This window comes from Apis florea, unplaced genomic scaffold, assembly GCF_048593485.1.
Source record: "Apis florea isolate Af1SG1 unplaced genomic scaffold, ASM4859348v1 contig_3813_pilon, whole genome shotgun sequence".
NCBI classification, from domain to species: Eukaryota; Metazoa; Arthropoda; class Insecta; order Hymenoptera; family Apidae; genus Apis; species Apis florea.
The window spans coordinates 1,039,626-1,063,385 of NW_028256869.1; the positions used below are offsets into that span (position 1 = coordinate 1,039,626).

The 23,760-nt window shown below is 45.5% G+C and overlaps 1 protein-coding gene across 3 annotated transcripts in view; it reads left to right on the forward strand.

The window, feature by feature from the left end:
- The window catches only part of dachs (unconventional myosin-IXb-like dachs), a 52,017-nt gene extending 29,037 nt beyond the window's left edge, over positions 1-22,980 (forward strand). For 2 of the 3 annotated variants that reach the window (XM_012493450.3, XM_086917208.1), the window contains exons 2-17: positions 11,316-11,678; positions 13,273-13,562; positions 15,780-15,951; positions 16,065-16,237; positions 16,370-16,529; positions 16,623-16,739; positions 16,926-17,161; positions 17,226-17,415; positions 17,664-17,941; positions 18,018-18,207; positions 18,377-18,548; positions 18,617-18,828; positions 19,137-19,399; positions 19,672-19,944; positions 20,054-20,153; positions 20,630-22,980. In XM_012493450.3, coding sequence (XP_012348904.2) covers positions 11,316-11,678; positions 13,273-13,562; positions 15,780-15,951; positions 16,065-16,237; positions 16,370-16,529; positions 16,623-16,739; positions 16,926-17,161; positions 17,226-17,415; positions 17,664-17,941; positions 18,018-18,207; positions 18,377-18,548; positions 18,617-18,828; positions 19,137-19,399; positions 19,672-19,944; positions 20,054-20,153; positions 20,630-20,787 — 3,347 coding nt within the window. In that variant the 3' untranslated portion in view covers positions 20,788-22,980. The remainder of the gene's footprint in view (positions 1-11,315; positions 11,679-13,272; positions 13,563-15,779; positions 15,952-16,064; positions 16,238-16,369; positions 16,530-16,622; positions 16,740-16,925; positions 17,162-17,225; positions 17,416-17,663; positions 17,942-18,017; positions 18,208-18,376; positions 18,549-18,616; positions 18,829-19,136; positions 19,400-19,671; positions 19,945-20,053; positions 20,154-20,629) is intronic. The other variant, XM_086917207.1, reaches the window with a different exon arrangement.
- The last annotated feature ends 780 nt before the right edge of the window (positions 22,981-23,760 follow it).

Sequence of the window (23,760 nt, forward strand, 5' to 3'; positions counted from 1 at the left end):
GTCGATGCGACTCCAACGAGGGATTGGCGCCTCTCTTCTTTTTTTTTTTCTTCTTCTTCAAAATCCAATAGTAAAATTTTTTCTTCTATATAGGCTTGTTATATTTTTTTTATTTGATCAGGAAGATCTCTCTCTTTTCGATAAAATTATATATCTTTTCGAAAGGAATAATTCGCGCGAGGAAGAGATCGCGGCTCTATTTGGTTATTCTTTTTTCGTTTTTTTTTTCAAAATCTAATAGTAAAATTCTTTCCACTAAAAATTGTAGAATTGTATACGTATCATCTAGCAAGAATTTTTTCTTCTATACGTATATATTTTTCTTTCAAGAATTCAGAGGATATAATTCGTACGTTAAGATCCAGGAGCGTAAGGATTCCCTGAAAGAGGATTACGTCGATTAGTCGCCGAGGGAAGGGGGAGATACGGTCGCAGGGAATGGATTGTCGATTGCACGATCGCAATTACGAGGACAAAAGCGTTTCGATCTCTCGAAACGGAGCGAGATGGAAGGAGGGCAGGAAACGGTCACGCGGCCTCGGGCTTCGTAATTATATTTCTTGCAGGAAAAGCACGCATAATTGTCCCCGGGACGTGAGAGATCTTTCGAGATATCGTTACATTGTGCCACGTTGTATTCAGGAATTATCTTAGCCCGAGTAATTAGTAGTTTTTTGTTACGTCATTAAAGACCTCCGCGCCGATCCTCCAACCCTTCTTTTTCCTTCCTTCCTTCCTTCTTTCCTTCCTTCCTTCCTTTCTCTCTTTCTTTCGTTCTTTCGCTTCTTTTTCTTTTATCCCGCGATCATTAAACGTTCCCCGGCTCGCTTTCAAAGGACTTATCGGATCAGATAAGACCGATTTAAACCCCTGTTCTTATTATAAGAACGACCGTGTTACCAATCGTTCCAATCGATTTTTTCCCCTACGTGTCCCGGATAACTGGAATGCCTACGGATAATTTCATTCCATTTTTCTCGAAATTTTTCTTTTTTCTTTTTTTTTTTTCTTCGAGCCAACTCACGACTGGTTCGACATAATTCGATTCGCTCGTGCTCGCCACGTCCGAGAATACATCTCGAACACAGCCCGGGGCGTCGTTAACCATCGCTTTCTGGCAATCTCGAATGGAGGGGGAACGAGCATTCGTCCATCTTATTTCTTTCCTCTGACGAGTGACGATAAGGAAGCGAGAAAAAGGAAAAGTAGAAGATTGCAAAAAAACTTGAGTGTACGATCTAAAACTCCGATCGATCCCATTTCGATCGGAATCTATCCCCCAAAAAGAACCGTCTGATCTCGTAGGATATCCTTTAGATTAGATTGTTCTCTGATCGAAGGGAAAAAAAGAAGGGAGGGAAAATTAAATTCGAGAAGACGGTTAGCCTTCGATCTGCCTTCTCCCTTCCGATCCTTGAGCAGAGGATAACATCCTCGACATCCACGCGTTGAAAAACGCGTGAGCGTTTCGATCGATTCGTTTACGTGAAAGGCGACATCCTTTTCGAAGGAAACGGACTCCTCGCGGACTCCCTTGACCCATCTTCGAAACTTGGCGGAACGAAGCCGAGCGGAGGGGGGCTTTCCACGATTCTCTCTCGCTTGGATTTATGCGGGGCAACGGCCTAAGCCGAGTGTACCATCCGCTGCAACTGTCTCTGCTGCCTGTGCACCACGTGCCTCACACCGACGAGCGCCGATAAACACGAGCGCGCATTGTGCATAGGTGGCTAGCGATGGACTCGAGTCGCTTTCGTCCAATAGTTGTTTGCAAACGATCAAATTTATTTTCGATACTTTTCGATCACGATTTAATATCTCAGATTTTTTTAAATTACACGCAAATCAGAATGGAAATGTGTTGTATAATACGACGAATACGCATTGCGCGTAGACGGATAGCGATGGACTCGAGTCGCTTTCGTTCAGTGGTTTGAAAACGATCTTTCTTTTTCGAAAACATCGATCGATTGAATATTTCAGATTTTTAAATTTTAATGGGAATGGAAATGTGTTGTACGTAGACCAATACGAGCTCGCATTGCGCGTAGACGATGGCTAGCGATGGACTCGAGATGCGTCCAATGTGTGTTTCCAAACAATTTTTCTTTTCGAATATTGTTGAGTATTTAACGTTTTGAAATTAGATGTAAATGGGAAATTGGTCTCTCGTACGCCACGTGTTGTGCACCGATGAATACCAAACGTGGATAGACGGATAGCGATGGATTCGAGATGTTTGTCGGTTTTACAATTTAATATTTAAGTGTTTAAAATTGGAACGGGGCGGATGAAAATTGCAAAGATAGTTCGAGGACATTCGAGATCATTGAATATTTGAATATAATTTTAAAATCGGATATCATCCTTTCGATCGAAATTTTGCCTCGAATCGGAAGGAATATTCCGTTCCAAGCTACATAAAACCTTGAAGAAATTGCGTTTCGAAAACACTTAGCAGAAGATACATCCTTGATATGAGAGGGACGCATTTAGGATTTATCTGATCCTGAATTATAGAAGTTGATTAGGGGGCATAAATAGCGAGACATTAAGGACAATTTAGCCGGTGGATCTGGCCAAGATTGTACAAGCGTGTGTGCATAAATTGCGGAGTATTAGAGGTAGCCAGGTCACCACCTGGGGGCTATCTTCTAACTCTTTTTTGGAACCGTTCCCGGCATGTTGGCGTTACGTGGTGTGCCGGTTTAAATAGTGAATTCCAAGTTGTCGCCGGGCTAAAGAAGCGGCGAGTTTCGAATTCAACGCTCCACTTTTTGTTTTTATCCTATTTTAACGGAACACGGTCGACGGTTTTATATATATATATATAAACCGTGTGTGTATGTGTACGAAGGATGGTTTGAACGTACGCTAAGCGAGAGAATCGCGTGGATCGCAGCCTCGCGAACCTGCGCAACGATACATCGCGATAGCGTGTTCGTGGATATTTTTCTCCGTACAGGTCGGTTTTAAGTGGCGCTCATACCGAAAATCCAATCGTCGACTCTTCGTCTAGAAATTTAGTGATACTTTTGAAGCAGACAGCACAACCGCGGGAATAAATACGTGGATTCTTCGAACATTAATTCTTGAACGCGAATAAAAACACTCGATACGCGGGTCAAAAAGGATTCTTTCGATTAATTCTTGGCACGCGATAGATTTCTCCAATTAATTCCCCGTTTCAATTCCCCATTTTAACCGAAACGGAAATAAACGAAGCGTAATCTACGAATTAATCTCGAGCGTAATTCAATTTTACAGAAATAGCATATATCGAAATACCATTGTACGCCCAAATCCCTAAAATATCATCGCTCTGTGAAAACGTTAGGAGGGAAAAATCAAGGAGAAATCGTCGCGTTTCTCGATCGAACGTGACGTGTTTGCAACGATAACGCTACTCGGTCACACTTATTGGCACACTAAAGGCGTAAAGGGGATTATAAATTGAGCCGCACACGTGAAATTAACGCGTGTCGCATTTGTCCGCTTTAACACACCGATACGACGTTTTGTTTCTTCCTTTCGAACAAGCAGAGAGATTAGCAGGGATGGAGTTCCTCGTCGTGGATGGAGGAAGGAAGGGATTCGAGCGTTTAGGATATTTCAGACAGAGAGAGAGAGAGAGAGAAAAGAAACGCGGTTGGATTCGTAAAGTTTCGGTTTCGCCGCGATTTTATCGGCGAATTTTGCCGTAAAGTTTCGCCGCAGGAAACCGAGTTCGTACAATTTCGTACGTTTCGCTTAAACGCTTTGGCGTGTCCGGTTTTCTTAAATCTTGTTTACAAGCTACGCAACGCCCGAGCTTCTTCCCCTCGGAGCTTAAGCTCGCGTTTCGTGCCGCGTTTAATTCTGGCTCTCTGCCACTAAGGTAAGCGTAGCCCGTTCGAGGTTAAGTAAATAAGTTTACGTGTCTTCCAAGTTTACGGCCGTTCTCCACCTTTCTAATTTGTCGTGTTTCCGTCCAGTTTCGAAATGCATTTACATTCATTTCGGGGGCTGCCCCGGAAATGAAATATTTTTACGGCTTATTTTCCTTTGAATAAGTAATTGGTTGCCCGGAGAAATTAAATTAACTCGCGGGAACGAGTGGGAACTTTGAACAACGAGGGGAAACATTTTCATCTTCGTTCCCTCTTCCGTAAGAAATTGCGAAATCTAGCGAGATATTCGCCGTTATCTAATTAACCAAGAATTTCAATTCCAAGCGTTAATAAGCATTTGATTTGAAACACGGTCTTCCAGCCTCTTCCACGCGTGTGGACGTACCTTGAGGGTAGAGAAACAGCCTGGATCTGTTCAAGAAATCGTGAAATCTAGCGAGATATTCCCCGTTCGAATCGAATTAATCGAGGATTTCAATTCCAAATGTTAATAAGAACACGTGGTCGTGTGGACGATCCTTAAGGATAGAGAAACTGGATCTTTTCCTGTTCGAGAAATCGTGAAATCTAGCGAGATATTCTCCGTTATCGAATTAATCGAGAATTTCAATTCCAAATGTGAATGAATAAGTCCTGGAGGACAGGATCCAGCCTCTTCCACGCGTGTGGACGATCCTTAAGGATAGAGAAACAGCCTGGATTAACTCGCATCTGATTAGACCCCGAGGTCGAGCCTGCCTTTCTCGCATGCGCACACAAACGCACACAAATTCGTTCTCTTTCTTCTTTCGAGCCTCCTTTGTGTATCGACGCTCAGGTTAGCTGCCTCGTCGAGTGCGAGTTTCGGTTTCGCTCGAAAGGTCGTGAAAAAGGTAGCCGCGTATCTTTCGCGCCGACTTTCTTCCACTTCTCGGAAGAGTACACGCATTCCCAGGATCCGACGTCATCGGTTTTCGCGCGAGATAACGCACTGAATCGTCCACTGAAAATCCATCCTCATACGGAGAGCATCTTCGTCCGTCTAATCCTCGTCTAATAAACGACTTTTTACTCGATCGCGACAAACCACGACAAATATCGTCTTGGAAATACTTGGAATCGGAGGAATTTTACGTCCAATCTTCGCCGGTGAACGAAGATTATTTTTCAACACCGCGCTGGATAGAGAGTGGTGCTCAACAACTCTTGTTGATAATGGACGCGTTTGTCGACTCTCTCCCCCCCCCCTCTGAAAAAAAGAAAATTCGAATGTAATTGAAATTCGGATCGTAAGATGATTTTGTTTCGTTTTTGATGGTGGGAACACGCTGGTGAAAACGTTGGTGAAAAACTAGAGAAAATTTCCCCTTGCGCTTAATAAAAAGCCTGTAATTCTTCGTAGTTAACGTAGCTTTCGAACCCCCTTTTCTCTCTCTCTCTCTCTCTCTCTCTTTTTTCCAACCCCCTTTTCGAGAGGGTAAAACCGCCGAATTACAGGGGAGGTTGAAAGTTTCGCCCTGTTTCTCCACTCGACTGTTTTTCCGCGGCATCGTTCCTTTTTCCCACCCTCCCCTTCTTGGCATCCGCCAATTAAAATTTTCGTTCTATTTGCCGACCGGGGTTAGGGGGGAGGGTATAAAAAATTTCGATTTCGCGAGTGTTCGCCGGGAAAACGCTTTTATCCCCTTTTCCAGTCGCTTTTCTGCGACTGCTTTTCTCTTTTTTCCCCTCCCCCCCCCTTTTGTCCCTTTCTTTTTTCCTTTCTTTTTTTCTAAACTCTTTTTTCCACCATCCTCGTCGTTAGTTCGGTCTTTTCCAACGGTTGAAACTTCCCTACCCTGGCTCGATTACGGCGCTTTTTTTTTATCTGCCCGCCGCGGCTTTTCGACTCTTCGCGTTGTTGCGCGTTCATCGAGTAAGCAACCGCGTGTAAAACCGACTTACGCGCTGTTTCAACTTTTCCCGCTCGAAATCCTCGACGAATCCCTCGTCGATCTCCTATCTCCCTCTATCTTGTCGTTTTTTTCCTTCATCCGCGAATATTCGCGTTCAAGGAATTTCTCGTTTGCGCGCGAAAACGCGGTTTCTTCTTTTTCTTTTTGTATTACTTCGAACAGACGCGTTCGAAACGAGGAAGAGGATCGATCGATGGAGTAATCGTGCATCGATCCCCTTCCTCGAAGGGAACGAAGCGGAATGCGAGGTATTTCCCGTTCGATCGATTCGTCTTCGCCTTTTATCTGACCGGTCGCCGTGTTCGAACAGCCGTGTTTAAGATAGCCCTCCCCTCCTTTTCGATCCTCGCCTTTTCTTTTTTCTTTTTTTTAGTCTCTCGTTTTGCGTATTCATTCACAGGCAGATGATATCGTCGAAACGGATATCTTTCGCGATTCGATCGTGATTCGAGTACGAAATCGTGGATATATAACTTTTTTCTCGCGAAAATTAATAATAATAAATTTAAAAGAAAGAGATCACTTGTATCGCGAAACATCCTATAAATATAACTGTTACAATCGTTAAAAAAGATATTCATAACACGTTTCTGATATTCTCACGTACATCACATCTAATTCCCACGTTCGAAAAATTAAGCAAACGACCAATTCCCCATAGCGATCCATAAGATGTTCAACATCCTCTCGTTCGCACATTTCCTGCATTCGAAAACGCAGGTGGAAAAATCTACGTTTCTTTTCGCGGGATCGATCAATTCCAGGCCACGAATCCAGTTAGAATTGCGAACGAATCGCGATAACGAACGTCCGCTACTGTACCAGCTACGTGGCTCCCTGGCCGCGAATAAAAGAGGGAGAAGCCCCTCGTCCTTTTCCCCCCTCCTAATAGAGGAGGACCGGCTAGAAGACGATTCGTCGTTGGAGCGTTAACGCGAACGCGGTGTAGATGGAAGTGGCCGTGAGAGGAGAGGAAGACGAAAAAAGAACCTGTTTTTCTCCGAACGGGCATTCAGCCCCCGAAGGGTTGGTACCTGTTCGCTTTAATTCCTCCGCTGTCCCTCGTCTATATACCCCCCGTATACCTGCCGAGACCCTTCCCGTTTCGTCTCTCCCGCACGCATAAAGTCTTGCCAGTGGAAACAAGTCGTGCTCAAAGCTTTGAAACGACACGCCAAGATCTCAATCAATCGTCGAAGCCGATCACGACGATGATCTCGATCGCTCGACAACGACGTTGAAAGTGGCGGAAAGGATACGAAATATTTTTCGTCTCCTCCTCGGATTTTTCGGATCGCGTTCAAAGACACGACTCGTTTCGACTCTGCTCGATATGGCCGACCACAATGTTGTCGATCACTCGACAACGACACCGCGGAAAGGATGCGAAATATTTTTCGTCTCGCGCATTAAAAGACACGATTGAAGTTTCAAGTTTCTCGGTGGAATCGATCGGAGAATTTTTCGAAGAAAACTCGATAGGTCGATCGATAGATCGTCGTGAATATAAAAGCGTGGATAATTTTGGTCGTCGATGAATTCGGATGAAACGGAGGAGCGTTTAAAAATACATTTTTGACGAGAGTGTCATATATTTATACGCTGCCACGCTTTCACGCAGGGATCATCAACATCATCGCCCGTATCGGTTTCGACCGACGTCCATTCGTATCCTCCTCGATACGAAACATGCCCGTTCGACGAACCCGTTGAACGAACCACTGAACTTTTACCTCGTTGCGATAATACGAGCTGTGCTTTCTTTCCCGCCATTTAAACTCTCTTCGTTTCTTCTTTATTCTTTCAGATCTTCTCTTTATCTTCGCTTATCTCCACGATGTCGTGTCGTTTTTTGATCTCTCGTCATACTGTTCCTGTTTCTTTCTCTCTTTCCCCTCTTCCCTGTCTTCTTTGATTATCCTTCTCTCCCCTTCTCTTCGTTAGTTATTCTTTTTCACCCGTTTTCTTTGACCCTCTCCCTTCTTTTTTTTCTGCTATTTATTCTCTTTGCCACCACTTTCCTCCTCCTAGCTTTGATTTCATCCTTCTCAGCATCATCCCCTTTCTCTTTGCCTCTTTGCCAAGACTCAAAAGTCAAAATTTATCTTATCACCTTTTTCGCTTCTTCCCCTCTCTCGATATTTGCTCTCCTCCGTTAATTCCTCGTAATATCCTTCCTGCTTTCCTTTTTTTAATTCGAGTATCTATATATATACATATATCTTTGGCTGGTACGACCGGTTCTAATGGTCACTAACTTCCGGATACGAGATTAGTTTCGTAACTAGGCTCGAGGAAAATAACTTATTTAACGGCGGCTCGCGAATCGGCCGACGCGCGTTGCATTATTTACGCGCCGGCCTCTCAGACGGTGCGATCTGTATTCGACGTGGCTGCGCGATAATCGACATTCACGATCTTCGTAAAATGAGAAACGCAACAATTTCCATATCCGAACGAAATATCGTTCAAAAAGGAGGATCCATTGCGATCGAACTTGTACCGTGAAAATGGTAAAAAAAATCAATCAGAATTTATATATATAAATAAAGAGAGAGAAAAGTAGAAGCATTTTCCATTCTCGTGACGACACAAGCATATCGTGACGAAGCGTATTATTCCTCGTACGAGCGAAGAAAAAAGAAGATGGCGATTCGCGTAAAGATGAATGAAAATGGTGGCGGTGAATGAGCGGGAGGGTGGAGTCGAGGGAAAAGAAGGCAAGCGTAGGTAGGCGCTATGGTCGCTCGTAAATCTCGATTCCTCGAGCTCCGTCGCCCGGAAGGGAGTGATTATTTTTCGAAAGTCGCGCTTCCTTCTCTTCCTCGAACTGTTCGACGTCTCACCCTTTGGAAAACGAACGACCTTTTCTCTGCCCTGACGTTTCTCGCGGTTCCAAAAAAAAAAAAAAAAAAAAAGAGAAAGGAAAAGAAAGAAGCAAGAGAGAAAAACAATAGTAGTTTTTCGCGAGTCTCCACGAAAGAAAGAAAGAAAGAAAGAAAGAAAGGAAATGGCACCTTTTCCAGCCTCCGTTAGAAGGACCGTCTGTCTGTACTTAGCTTAGCTTTCTCGCGGGATCGCTCCCCTTTCTCGTGAATAACTCGCGAGGATCTCGCCTCGTAGACAGCCGTCCACCGGGTACCGTTAATCCAAGACACAATAGCGCGCGGAAACGAGGGGCGGAGAAACGAAAACGAGGGAGATCTGTCGCGCGGGCGTGAGACGAAGCACAAGTTGACAAGTGTGCCGGCTGTTCGTGGCCCGATCTCTTGATCGGCCTCGATCGACAGGTGTCTTTCACAGGGGCGAATTAACCGGGACTGGCTAGAGAATCCTGCCTTCTATTCTTTCTCTGATATCGGATCGAGGACGTACTTTACGTTTAATTATCGATGATGCATCTCAGGTTATGCCAACGCGCGCGTAAAAATTCATAGGAAGAATCCTCCGTTGTTGGGATTATTCCGAAAAAAGAAGAAAAGACTCGTTGTTAAGGCTCGTCCTAATTCGCCGCAGCTTGACATTAACGACCACGTGGACGAGGACAGGTGTTGTTGCTCGAGAGGCGCAACATCTTCCGCTTTATCACGGAAAAGTTGAAAAGCAGCTGTCAAAGGACCGCTTCCGCTTCCGCTCCGCATTTTTCTCAAGGAAGAATTAAATTCTCCTTCCGTGTATATAATAATAATATATAATTACGGGATCGCTGTTACTCGAGCGATTAGAAGGGACAGAAAGGAGAAGAAGGAAGAAATGTCGGGCGTTATCGGAATTTTCCATCGATTTTTAGGATATTTTCAGACGTGTTCTGTGCGCGGTTACGGGATACTGGTTTCTAATCGGTACCATTTAAAAAACGAACACGTCCGCTCGCTATGACAAAACGACCGCGTATCTGCGTGAACCGGCCTCTCTCGTGTCCCATATTCGTGAAACTCGTCGAACTGGTGCCCGTTTGAAAACCGCGTTTCAATGTTCCGCGCTGGTTATTTTCCTTGGTAATTTTCTGCGTTCGCGTGCCTCTCTTCAATCGAATTGTGCTCTTCTTGCGATTTTCCCGTGATTTTCCACGATGGAAATTCGACGCGCTGTGGAACAACGAGTGATAAGTAATATAAAGAGAGGAGGGAATATAAAAAGGAGAGGGATCGTTCGCGTAATTTCGTAACATTTTTGAAAAACTTCTCCCTGGATTTCTTCGTTCGACTATTCGATCGACGAGAGAGAGAGAGAGAGAGAGAGAGAGAGAGAGAGAGAGAGAGAGAGAAAACGAAGAAGAAAGGTTAAGGCGAGGCAAAGGTTAATATCTATCCCCACTTCTTAAAATCAAGTCGAGCGAACGATGACTTCTTGAAAAGAAAACACCGTGGTTTTCCGTTTATCCGAAGAATCACCATCCTCTCCCTCCCCCCCCCTGCCCCCTCTCCCTCGTTCCACTCCCTCTATCGATCCGCCACTCCATCGTGCATTAACGAGCTCGTGGAACATTATCGTGCGTATGCCGCTATTATGATGCTAAATAACGTGAAAGCGATCAATGGTTAACGAGGACGGGAAATTTTTCTTTTCTTTTTTCGTTTCCTTTTCGTTTCTTTTCCTTTTTTTTTTTCTTTTTTAGGGATCGTCCCGCGATTACGCGTGCAATTTCCACGTGAAATATTCAACGCGGCAACACGGCGGCTTGTTGCGCTAAGTACATTTTCCACGGGGGGCGGGAGGGGAGGGGGAGGAGGGGGTTGGCAGTCGGCTATTAAACGGGGGCTCGTTCGTTGCCGCCTTTGCCCCGGCTAAATTGCCTATAACGACGTGGACACGTTGGAAAATTCAGGAAGGAGGGAAGGCGAGAAGTCGGAATGGCCGCTCGGCCATTCCCGACCGGTATAATAAGGAATAATTCATTTAGAAAACGAGGGACGACCACGAATTTGCGAATTTGGCGGTGTTCGCTCGCGAGCGAAACGCGCAATAACCCTTTTATCGCAGCCAGGAAGCGTTTGCCAACCGCGCATAACAAACATTCCCCCGAACCATTTTTTTACTACACCTATCCCGCCCCGATTAAAGCGTTCTTCCGAATCCCCCCTCCCCCCCTCCCCTTCGATCCAACGAATCTCGATCTCGACAACGTTTCCGCCGGTGGTTCGCTCGCTCGCGATCGATTTTTCTTCCATGTCGCGCGTTATTTGCGATTCGATGAAATTCGATCGACGAGAAGTGTGTAAAGGTAATTTTTACCGTGCTTTTAATCGAGCCACGGAATAAATCGTGCAATAAAATATGGACGAATAATTTTCCACGGTTAATTCGAGTTATCGAGATCGAAGTTTCCATTTGTCGAATCCGTATCTTCTACTAAAAGCGACGAACAGGGACGAGGATACACTCGTTGTTATCGATCCGAGCACACTGATTCTTTCTCTCTCTCTCTCTCTCTCCCTCCTGGCCGGGGAATAATGGAATAACTGTACCGTGGCAACATTCTCGGTTTCAGATGCCTCGTCCTCGAACGAAGCCGTGCACCTCCAGCAGCGTCTCAGGAGCCTGAGCACGGAACTGGTGACCCTGAGGAACCGGCTGCACGTGAACCAGCCGCCGAACAATTCAGGGCCGAACAGCGCCGCATCCGCGCCCCTGTCCAAGAGCCCGGAAAAAGGCGGGGTACCATCGTCCCCGGCGCCCGCCGTCCCCCCGAGGACCACGTTGCCCATCTCGGCCACCCTGCCTCACTCCCTCGGCCATCCTTCGGGGGGGCACACGTTGACGGCGTCCGCCATCGTTCATCCGCACGTCAATCACCCCGTCACCGCGAACACGCTCGGCCACAACTCGACCGCGGCTAATAATTTAATATCCGGTCAGTATGCTGCGGTGTACCCGGTGCACCCAAACTCCGTGTCACGGATTGCGGCTTCGCTTTATACGGATTGTTGTTGTTGTTGTTTAAACTGCATCGTGTGCATTCCCCCCCTCTCCTTCTTCCTTCTCGAAGATTTAGGATTTAGGAAGTTTCGACTCGAACTCTCGAGTAGTTCTGGTATTTGGTTCACTCGAGGTAAAGGTGAAGAAAAGGTGGCTTTATTATAGATTTTCCTTTTCTTTTCGTTTCAAGAAAGTTTCGGATCGATTTCGGATGATATACCAGCCGCGATTTATTTTGAAACTTCGTTCGATCGTGGATAACGTAGTTGTAGTCGATCGGGATCGAATATCATCCCGATATGTTTGCCGTTGGAATTTATTGCGTAACTCGGTCGGATAAGCGCTGTCGATTATTGCGAATTAAAACGGATCGCGGTATGTATATATATATATATATATATATATACGTGTGTGTGTGTAAATCGGAAACTGGCGTACCGTTCACTTGGACATTCATCGAGTTCGTTCCGAGCTCGTTAATATTTAAACGGCGCGTAATATCGTCATTACGTTAATTCGCGATAGAACACAGCAGGAGGCAGCTTTTTCCCCGCGTGGCGCCGATTGCGGGGGGTGGAGGGGTGGTGTACGCGATGTTTTAAATAAAACCAGAGTTCGAAGCTTTGCCCGCGAAATCATTGGAACGGTAAACGCGTCTGTTTACAGAACTGCCATTTCCCCAACGTTTTATGATTTATCTACCATTTCTCCGCTCCCCGGATTTTGGCTCCGCTTGTTTTTTTATCCATCCCTCCCCCTTTTTTTTCCCGCTTCTTCTTCTTTTTTTTTTCTTTCGCGATTTTTCTATCCGTTCGATTCGATGGAGGAGGAAAAAAGCGTAAAAAACACGAGCGCGCGCGCGCGAGAGAGAGAGAGAGAGAGAGAGTTTGCGGTTTATTCGGACGTGAGCCCTTCGCGCCGATTTCCAGCCGAGAAGAATAAAAATGTTTGCGCGCGGGCAAAAGCGGTTCACGTGGCTCGGTACGCCGCATCTGATCTCGAATCCCTTCCGGTTAATCGAGCCCCGGCTGGCGAAATTGCACACGGGTACAGTTAACCGCGATACGCTTTGAATACGCTTCTCGTACGCTCTCTCCTCTGCCCTCTGTTTCTTTCTCCCGGTGAAAAATGTTCGGTAACAACAACGTTAAAACTTACTTATATCCTCTTATACGTCTCTTATCTCGATCTCGATTGTATAAAAATGCGATACGATTTTTAAAAAATTTTAAACTCGTAACTCGATTCGACTCGGCTTGGACCGCTATTTTCGAGAAATCGGCACGTCAAAATTCTTTAATTTTTCAAAAATCTAAAACCAATCGATTCTAAGTGGTTGCTAGTTATTTTCGAGAAATCGTAACGCGACACCAAAATTATTCGCGACGATAGATTTTTAAAAATCAGCGAATGCGACTCGGTTCGATTCAGTTTTAACGTTAACCCTCATTTTCGATGATATCGATTCGCGCCAAAAAAAAAAAAGTGGAATTTGAACGTAATAACGGGCGTTTGACGCGTTTGAGCAGACTTGGATCCACCGAAGCGGCACAATGGGATCCCGGACGACGGCATAGTGTCGTGCGTGACCGCGCTGGGCTGCCTGCGCTCGCCGCCGATCTCCAGCATTATCGCCGACGTGAAAAACGCGAAGAGCAGCAACCAGGGTCAGCATCGATGTCTCCCGAAAGGTGCCGCGGCTTCTCCCGGCCCTGCCACTTCCACGGCCTTGGACGACCTCATTCACCTACCTGGACCTCTGACGGAGGACGCGGTGCTCAAGTGTCTGCAAGCTCGATTCTGTGCCAAACAATACCACGTGAGTCTCCTTCCCAACAGATTTGTTCTCCCAAATTTAAACCTTTCTCGTATACACATACACGTAATACTTCGATTCGGAAACGAGCAATTTTTACTTGTCCTTGTATACTTTCCCTTAAGAGAAATTATTATCATCGTCGATTGTATCCGAAATATTACGCGTATTATTTTACGTAACCGTAAGGGAAGTTGCGTGAAGGAACCCGACATAAGAACGCCAACGCGCGGCCAATATATAATTCCAATAATAACTGCAACTTTGCCACCGCGATTAGGAGGGGATCGTACGGGAGAACGAGAATCCCTGGTGCTAATCGGTGCACACCATTCTTCGCCAATTGAATCGGCCGGTGCATCAATCACTCTCGGCCTCGATAGTGGCGACAGGACACGATAAGTTCGTGCCGCCTCTCTAATTGAGATGAATGCCCCGTTACCCGAGATACCGAGCCCGCGAATCGTTCGATATCGCCGTCGATATTATTATTTCCCGACTTCTTCTCCTCCTCCACCAATTAACGAACACCCTCTCGACGATCCCCTCTCCTCCATCCCATCCGGCTATCGATTATCCATATTTTGCCCCGCCGTTGTACCGCCGTTTATCGAATTTAACGAGGTGGCCGAGTATTCTTCCTCTTCCTCTTCCCCTCTTCTTCGAAGAATCCCCTCGAAAGAAGGAAGAAATCCACGCCGAGTTTCTCTCGAGGCCGTCGTCGTCGAAGACGAGGGGAAAGGGAACGCTTTGCGGGGGGAGGGAGGGAGAGGGAGAGGAAAATAATGCCCGTGGATGGATTGACCGTTGGACCAAGATATCAAGCGGTTTGATCGCAAAAAGGGTCGGCGGTTTCCGGTGGGCGGCGACAATTATTTGCCATCGCGAAGAACGCGATTTCCTTTCGAATATCCGTGGATTAATTATCGGCCGTCATTATCGGATCGTTTCGTTCCAAACGGGGGGGGAGGGATTATTATTATTATTATTATTATTATTATTATACGTTATATCTCGTGTTTGTTTGTTTGCATTTTTTAAATTATTCGTGCACGTTTGAGATCGTTTTTTAAAATATGTCATAGTTGGAAATACTTCGAAAAAAGAGATTACCATTATTTAGCACGTGTTAAAAGATACGATTTGAATGGGATGAATAAAAGAACGAATTTACGTTGTTGGAACGGAGAAGGGATCTAAGCTCGATCCCCGTGCGAGAGAGTTGCTCGAAAGCTCGCGGCGAGCAGAAGAGGGGGAGGGGGGGAATGGAGGCGAGCATCAGAGGCCACGGGGCCCGACATAGGACCGGTTCTCTCTCTCTCTCTCGCCCCCCTCCCCCTCCCCACTCGGCTTTCGGGCGTTTTTCCCCCTTTTTGTTCCTCGTGCACGGCGTTGCTTTCTCTAGGTGGGCTTCTAATAGGAATCGAGACCCCTCCAAAGCCTCCTCGGTTGCTCCTTGCACGTCTCGCTCATCCACTTTCTGCCTCCTTGCGCTCATCCGCTCTTCGCTTTTTCTTATCCTCCCCACAGTTCATTCTCAACGATCTTGCGCGCTCTTTCGCTTTCTTCCTCCTCGTCTTCTTCGAGTTATGTATATTATCGATGAAAATTGTCCGAGAAAGGATGCAATTTCTCACAGGATCGAGACGGAAAGGGATTGTCACGGATTGTCGAGATTTTCGAACGATTCTTTCCTTCTATCGAGTTCCACGAAACGCGAACAATCACGTTTGTCACGAAATTTTTAAAACTGGAATCGAATCATCGGGAATTGGAAAGAAAATTACAAAGAATCGCGAAGAAGTTTCTTTTCTTTTCTACGACATATTACTAATTACTATAATAAATAATTTTTTTTTTCGGCCAATAAACCGGCAAAATCTTTGAAGAAAATTCTCCAATTCTATCGAAGAGAAAAATGTCGAACGTAATGTTTAGAACGTGAAGTTTTCAATCGGATCAAAAAGATAGATAAAAGAGAGAGATAAACGGATAAATAGTTGATCTCGAGACGAGAGATCACGATTAATCCTGCCTGTTGCAAAGCATCTAGGCATCCATAATCCACGCGGTTGATACGCGTGGTAACGATGCAAAAAGCGGGGACGACAGGACGACGACGCAATGAGAAAAAGTAGTCTCATTTCGCGTCGTCCGCAAAGATGAGGGGGCCCTCCCCCTCGGAATCGGAATGGGTAAGATAATCGAAACGCGTTTCAGACAAACGTGGGCCCCATACTGGTCTGTATCAATCCATATACGGACGTCGGGAATCCATTGACCTTAACGAGCACCAGGGCCGTACCTTTGGCGCCCCAGCTGAACAAAGTCGTTCAGGAGGCCGTGAGACAGCAGTCGGAAACTGGATACCCCCAGGCCATCATTCTTTCCGGTAAACGATCCATCGTCGTTCTATTCTCGTTTTCTTTTCTTTTTTCTCTCTCTTTTTCAGAGAGAGAATATTCGAACATAGAATATTATATATATATATATCCGTGTTTCCAGGGACGAGTGGTTCCGGGAAGACGTATGCCTCCATGTTGCTACTAAGGCAACTGTTCGACGTGGCGGGAGGTGGTCCCGAGACGGACGCCTTTAAACATTTGGCGGCTGCGTTCACGGTTCTGAGGTCTCTGGGATCCGCAAAGACTGCCACCAATTCAGAAAGTTCTAGAATAGTACAATTTTATTCTTTTTCTTCCCTTTCTTTTCTCTTTCTTTTCGGCGTTTTTTTTTTTTGTTTTGTTTTTGGTTTTCGTCTCCACGCCGGTGGGAATCGGAGCGATGGTAAAACGATCGTTTTTGTTCAGGGTCACTTTATCGAGGTCCAGGTGACGGACGGCGCCCTGTACAGAACAAAGATACATTGCTACTTTCTGGACCAAACTCGAGTGATCAGACCCCTACCCGACGAGAAGAATTATCACATATTTTACCAAATGTTAGCCGGCTTGTCGCACGAGGAACGAGGTAACAGGTTTTTTAACAATTTCCCCTTTGATCGCTCGCGCATTGTATTTCAACGATCGATTTCGTATTCACGATATTCACTCGCTTCCCAAGTCAAACTCAACTTGGAGGGTTACAACCTGAAGAACCTGAGGTATCTGCAGCACGGGGATACGAGGCAGGACGAGGCTGAGGACGCGATCAGGTTTCAAGCGTGGAAAGCTTGCTTGGGTACGTATGAAATCCAAAATCCTCTCCTCGTGATGAATTTCCAAAAACAAGAAGAAGAAGAAGAAGAAGAAGGAAAAAAAAAAACGAATCCAAATCTTCGAGGAAGAAAGAATAACGTTTCTCAACTTTCGTAACTTTGAATGTGTAGAAAAAAAGAGAGAGAGAAAAAATAAAAATTGTGGACAGGTGTGCTGGGTATACCCTTCCTGGACGTGGTCCGTGTACTGGCGGCGGTGTTGATCCTCGGGAACGTTGGTTTCACGGATCGTCCTGGCGTGGAGGTGGGCGTGATCGGCGAGAACGAGTTGGCGTCGGTCGCGGCTCTCCTCGGCGTGCCGCCCCCTGCCCTGCTCAGAGGGCTCACCTCGAGGACCCACAATGCTCGCGGCCAATTGGTGAAGTCGGTCTGCGACGCGAATATGGTAACTGATTAACTCGTTGCTATCGATCGGAACGGAACCCACTTGGAACGAATGGTGTTTGCAGTCCAACATGACCAGGGACTCGCTGGCCAAAGCTCTGTACTGCCGTACCGTGGCCACGATCGTGAGGAGGGCCAACAGCTTGAAGAGACTGGGCTCCACCCTCGGCACCTTGTCGTCCGACTCGAACGAGTCTGTTCATAACCAGGCCGAGGTGACCAGTCAACACGCGTCCACTATCGGCAGCTCTGCGGGTAGGAGAATAATTGCCAAGAGTAGACACGATAATTGACGATTAGAAAAAGTTGCTCCAGTTTTTCTTTTAAAGATGTATCGAAAAATGTATCCGTATTCGCAACAAGTGGACAAGTCTCGTCGATTCTTGAAAAAAAAAAAAAAAAAACACGAAGAGATTGAAATTAATATCGAGGAATATAATTTATTTCAATAATCTGTCTTGAATTATTGTCTGGAAATATCAGTTTTCTCGTGTCACGCGCAGGTGGTACCGGTTCCAGAAGCATGACCGCGTTGAACAACGCGGTACGGCACGCGACGGATGGGTTCATCGGGATCCTGGACATGTTCGGTTTCGAGGATCCGAAGCCGAGCCAGTTGGAGCATCTGTGCATCAACCTTTGCGCGGAGACGATGCAACACTTCTACAACACGCACATATTCAAGAGTTCGATCGAGAGTTGCCGGGACGAGGGCATCCGGTGCGACGTGGAGGTCGACTACGTCGACAACGTGCCCTGTATCGATCTCATCTCATCCCTGGTAAGCGTTTCCGCTCGATCGATTTCGACTCGAAATCGAATGATCGCCACCGATTTCTCTCTCCTCTGTTTCGCAGAGGACCGGGCTGTTGAGCATGTTGGACGTGGAATGCTCGATACGAGGCACGGCCGAGAGCTACGTGGCGAAAGTGAAGGTCCAACACAAGCAGAATCCACGATTGTTCGAGCCGAGGACCGTGGATTGCAGGTCCTTCGGGATCCAACATTTCGCTGGCAGGGTCACCTACGACGCCTCCGACTTCTTGGGTAAAAAGAACACCCCCACACTTTTGCATAGATAGAAAAAGAAAGTGCTCGAAGATTCTGCCTCTCTTCGAAAATTTATCCACGATCGCGGATGTTTATCGAAACGATGTTGCGATTAGCACGATTTGTTAGAAAATGTGAAATTTTGTTCTCTCTGTCCGAAAAAAAGACACGAACAAGGACGTGGTCCCGGACGACCTGGTGGCCGTGTTCTACAAGCACACGTGCAGCTTCGGTTTCGCCACACATTTGTTCGGCAGCGAGTTGAAGGCCCTGTACGCGAGCGACACGGTGCCCAGGGGTGTCAGCTTCAGGATATCGCCTACCTCGCACACCGACCTGTAAGAGGACGACCACTCTCGCGAGGATATCGCGAGGAGACACGATTGTGATTACCAACCTTTTCCAGGTTGAACGGGGACGAGCCGATCTCGACGTTGACGCAGGACTTTCACACGAGGCTGGACAATCTGCTGAGAACCTTGGTCCACGCGAGGCCCCACTTTGTCAGGTGCATCAGAAGCAACGGGACCGAGACGCCGCTTCACTTGGACAGAGGCGTGACCATGCGTCAGATACGATCCCTCCAGGTTCTCGAGACGGTGAATCTAATGGCCGGCGGTACGTCTTGAAACTATCCAGGGACAGGGGATTTGCATACGTAGCGCGTGATGATGCTAGATCTCCTCGTCCTTATCCGATCGCTGTCCCCCTTGTCGGTCGTTTGTCTTGTCGGACAGGGATGGGTGATGTAAAAAAAAAAAAAAAAATCTCGTCGAGGTTCTTAATTTCTTTTTTAAAGAATAACCCTTGAAGAAAAAGGTTGATCTGATCTGTCACTTTTGAGATTTTTACTTTTGAGATTCGTTCCTTTTTTTTTTTTTTTTCTTCGAGACGTTTGAGCTGAGATACGGATGGACGAATTGCAGGATACCCCCATCGGATGCGTTTCAAGGCGTTCAACGCGAGGTACAGGCTGATCGCTCCGTTCAAGCAATTGCGACGTGCCGAGGAGCAAGCGGTGGAAGACACCAAACTCATCCTGCAGAACGCGCAGCAGCTGAAGAGCAAATTCGGCGCGAGCACCAGCTGGGCGCTCGGCAAGAGGCACATCTTCCTTAGCGAGGGCATTAGGCAACAGCTCGAGAACCTGCGCTCCGAAACGCGGAGGAAAGCCGCCACCGTGATACAGGTAAATGGATAATTTTCTAATTGCGTACGAAGAATATTTTTTCCAATAAAAGATTCCTCCTCCTTTCTCTTCCGTTTTAAAATAATTTAAATTTAAAACTGTTTAAACATTCGCTTTCAATATACACATTTATAATTTCCAAAAGTAATTTTCGAAATTTCTTCTAAAATAACCTTATGAAGAAATTAATAAAACTGTATATACCATGTTCAAATTCGAAGAAAGAAAGAAGGAGAGAAGGAAAGAATCGTTCGAATAAAAATTATGTCTAGGCAACGTGGAGAGGATGGCGGGTGCGAAGAAGATGGCCCCTCAGGAAGACGACGATAGGAGTGACGTCCGGTATCGGGCAGAAGAAATCTCAACAACCGACCTCGACGACCACGGGCACAGTGCAGAGGAACGTGACAGTGGCCACCGGCACCGGAACCGGAACACGGCCGAGGCCTCAGCCGATCGCTGGCACGCCACCACCCGATCCGTCGGAGAAATGCGCCGATCAGAAGATGATCCAGCAAACGTGCACTCTGTTCGGATTGGATTTGGTAAGCAAACGGGGAGGGCTGTTCCTTCTTCTCTCGACGTTTCTTTTCGACGAGTTTCCACGCGTCGCGAGGAAAAACGTAACGAAAAGTGTGCGGAATTTTGTTGCAGGAACGACCGCCCCCGCTTCCGCCGAGCAGATCGTACACCGTGACCGGAAACACGAAGTTGGGCTATCCCCAGACCAGGATCATGAAGATGCCATTTCCAGGTAAGGAGGAGGATGGCCGCTCTTGTAAAAATCTTATTAAACTTGCAAAATTGGAATTTGTTCTTACGTTGCATTATAAGTGTTTATACCGATATCGGTATTTAAATTAAATTATTTTCGAATACACGTGTATATACTAATATATGTATATTAGTAGTAGTTTAGTTTTCTTTCTTCTTTAGATTAAATTGTTCTAATAAAAAAAGAAAATTAAAATTTGCCGAGCAACTGTTCGCTACAAAATCGTTCTTTTGATTTTTCTCGAGAGATTAATATTAGAATTATAAAAGCACAAGTTCTCTCGGCTTTAAAATTAACACTATTTAGATAATATTACCATAGTTAATTCTAGAATTATATTCGGTATTAAGATTCGGATTTAATACCGATTCCATAGATCTTTGGGAAAATTGCCTGACGCTACGCTACTATTTGATTTCGTTTTCCAAATACGGGTAGAGTTATTGTTCTTTCAGAAGAGGGTGAAGGGGAGGTGGTCCTGCTGAAGGGTGAAACGGTTCTGGTCGTGGGGGCGTCTCCCAGGCGAGGTCACCTGCTGGTGGAGCACAACAACACCACGCTGCACGTGCCCTATCAGTTCATGGAGCTGAAACCGTGTAATATTAACATCTGAAACGCGTTATTTATTTCCGTGCCTTATTTTTGTCACTCGTACGACGCCGTGTTTAAACCACCATCATTATTTTTTCTACATTTCTTTTCTTTTTTTTTTTTTTTTACGTCATAAAGCGAGCAACACTCGACCTCGTTAAATTTGTTTTCGATCGAGGGATGGTCGGTTTCGCAGAGGAGCGGTGGAAATTGAAATTTTTATTTTGACTCGGAGAAGATATTTATAAAAAATAGAGGCAGAGAGAGAGAGAGAGAGAGAGAGAGAGAGTAGAAAGAAGAAGAAGAAGAAGAAGAAGAAGAAGAAGAAAAGAGTTTTGTTTCGTTGGGATTAGAAGGTGGACAGAGGATTTCACGGAAATGAAGATAGAAAATTACAGGATGTAACGATGCATGGGCACCCAGTTTTTAATTTAAAAGAAAGATTCGAATGGAATCTCCACCCGCGATTCCATCCTTTCCCCTTTGTTATACGTCCTACCTGAACGTACGTAATCCGCAATTATGCTGGCGTTCTATCTTCCCTGATATATCCTTTTTTTCCCGGCTCCTTTTGAGGTCTTTTCTCTCCTCCTCCAACTTTTCCACTTCGAGATAAAAATAACTCGTAGATGGAAAACAAACGCGTGTATCCGCACCCACTGTAAACGTTATTACTCGATGAACTTCCGGATACAATTTCATCCCTATGAAGCTCTTCGACTTCCAATTAACTTGTCACAATCACCCTCTGCTCTTTTTTCCTTTTTACTCCTTTTCTTTTTTTCTTTTTCATCCCTTTTTCTCGAAGAGATCGATAATCTTTCTCGTTTGTCGTTCCATCCACGAATTCCATCCTTCTTTTTCACCGCGAAGAAGAAGAAGAAGAGGAAGAAGAAGAAGAAGAAGAAGAAGAAAAAACGAAAAAAGAATTTCCTCTCCACCGGATGGAAATTGCAATTTAATTAATATCGAATGAAAAGGTTGGAGAGGGAGGGAAGGAGGAGGAGGAGGGAAAACAAAGAGGAAAATAATATCGTACGATCGCGTTGAGAGTTGCGTTTACATCGGTTCGATCGTGAGATTAGAATTTAGAATCGCGGCCAGGAACGCGTGAACTTTGTCCTTTAATTAATTACGTTGCGAGTTTCACGCGGTGCTTATCGTTCGCTCGAGAGTTGGGTCTCGTCTTCCGCGTGGGTGGCAGCCTCCTCCTCGACGAGGGGCGTCGATTCGTCTTCCACGCAAGATAAGTCCACCCGCCTCCTCCTCTTCCGTTTTCGTTTTGGTGAGCATGTTAGCCCGTTAAACGCCGCCGAATCTCGCGATCCATCTATAAAATATGGGCTTCACGCGTGAATGCGTTAATGCCGCGAAGAATAAGGAACGCGATTGATCCTGAACGATGGACGAAAGAAAGAGAGAAATTTTCGATGAAATTTGTTCGTGGCGATTTTTTCCGTTTTCTCCTCGAAACTCGAAGCCTGAGGAAATGGTGGTTGGTAGTGGCGTGTACGAGAGAGATTTAACGGAGGGTGTCGAGTGTGTAATAAGCGTAATAAGCGTAATGGTTAGAGGATATTTGCCAACAGTATTCCTTCGTCTGTCTTTGAATTCTTAGTGCCAATTTCTAGAGAAGAAGCGTCTGTCGTGGAACGTCCGAATTTTGTTTCTCAAACAAAACGTTCTTTTCTTTTTCTTTTTTTTTTTTTTTTTTTTAATTAGTAAAAGACGAGTTGGAGAAAAGCGATACAGGATGTAGAGGACGAGAGATTTGGTCGTTCCACCGTGTGTATTTGTATTATACGATTAAAGAGATCGACTTCGATTAGGACAATATGCTCGACAATATCTCTAAAGAATAGGTCTAATCGAACAAGTTACTCTATCTCATTATCGCGATAATCATAACAGGCAAACAATTTCTAGCATTGAATCGGGAAAGGTAGATAGAAGAGAGAGAGAGAGAGAAAGAGTGAGTGCGCTTTGTAGATATAATACGAAACTCGTTCAGTTAGAAACGATAAGCGTCCATTGAGAGGAACAGGCGGTGGAGTGAAACTCTGCCGAGTTCAGCGTCTCGAGAATATGTACATACGAGTATGTATGCCGAATGGTATACGTAGTTTACAGATACCGGAGCCTGATGCATGCGTATGGGTAAGCTGTAAGTACGTGGAGATATTTTTGAATAAAATATAAGCGTCTTTGAAAATAACAACGATACGAATATATCTTCTTATCCGTCCCTTCGCCATCCACGCAAAATTCCGTAACTCCTTGTTCGGGAACTGCGAGAATACATTCAATTTTCCGCGTCCCAAAATTTTCTACGAGAAACACAATTTTGTCACAGTTGTTGACAGTTAATTTCATTTCTATGTCTTTTATCCTCGTTCCATTTAATTTATCGTCAAATTTTTCTCTCATTGCCGTTGCCATTTCTACATTTTTTCCATTATACGTATATTTCTTAATTAATAATAATACTATCATCAAATTGAAGGAAAATTTATTCTCTTCAACGATGCATTCAACACCATTTTTCGAGAAATCATTCCTATTTCGTCACAGTTTTCGAAAACTTCGCCATTCGTATTTTCATTTTTATCTATTTATAATTCTCATCGTTTGCCTTTTCGTTCGTTCAGCACGATCCTCCACACTCGTTTCCCAACCCCTTATCAACCCTTATCTCGAATCCCTCTTGATCGCTGCAATTCCCGCGTCAAAGAGAAGGAAGCGAGCCAAGCAATTTTATCACAAGTTATCCGTCGAGTACACGTGACCAAAGCGCACGTGTTGTTGCTCGTGATTTGTGAAAAGGCCTCGTCTCGCCTAGGAGGCTTTAATAACAAACAGCTTGCACTGGGATCGCACGATTCGTATTAACGAGCGTGGCGGCCGATCCGGTGTTAATTAGCTTTTAATTAACATTGCTCCGAGCCGGGAGTACACGAAAATTTATGTAACTCGATCGACTCGCTCCCGCCAGCCC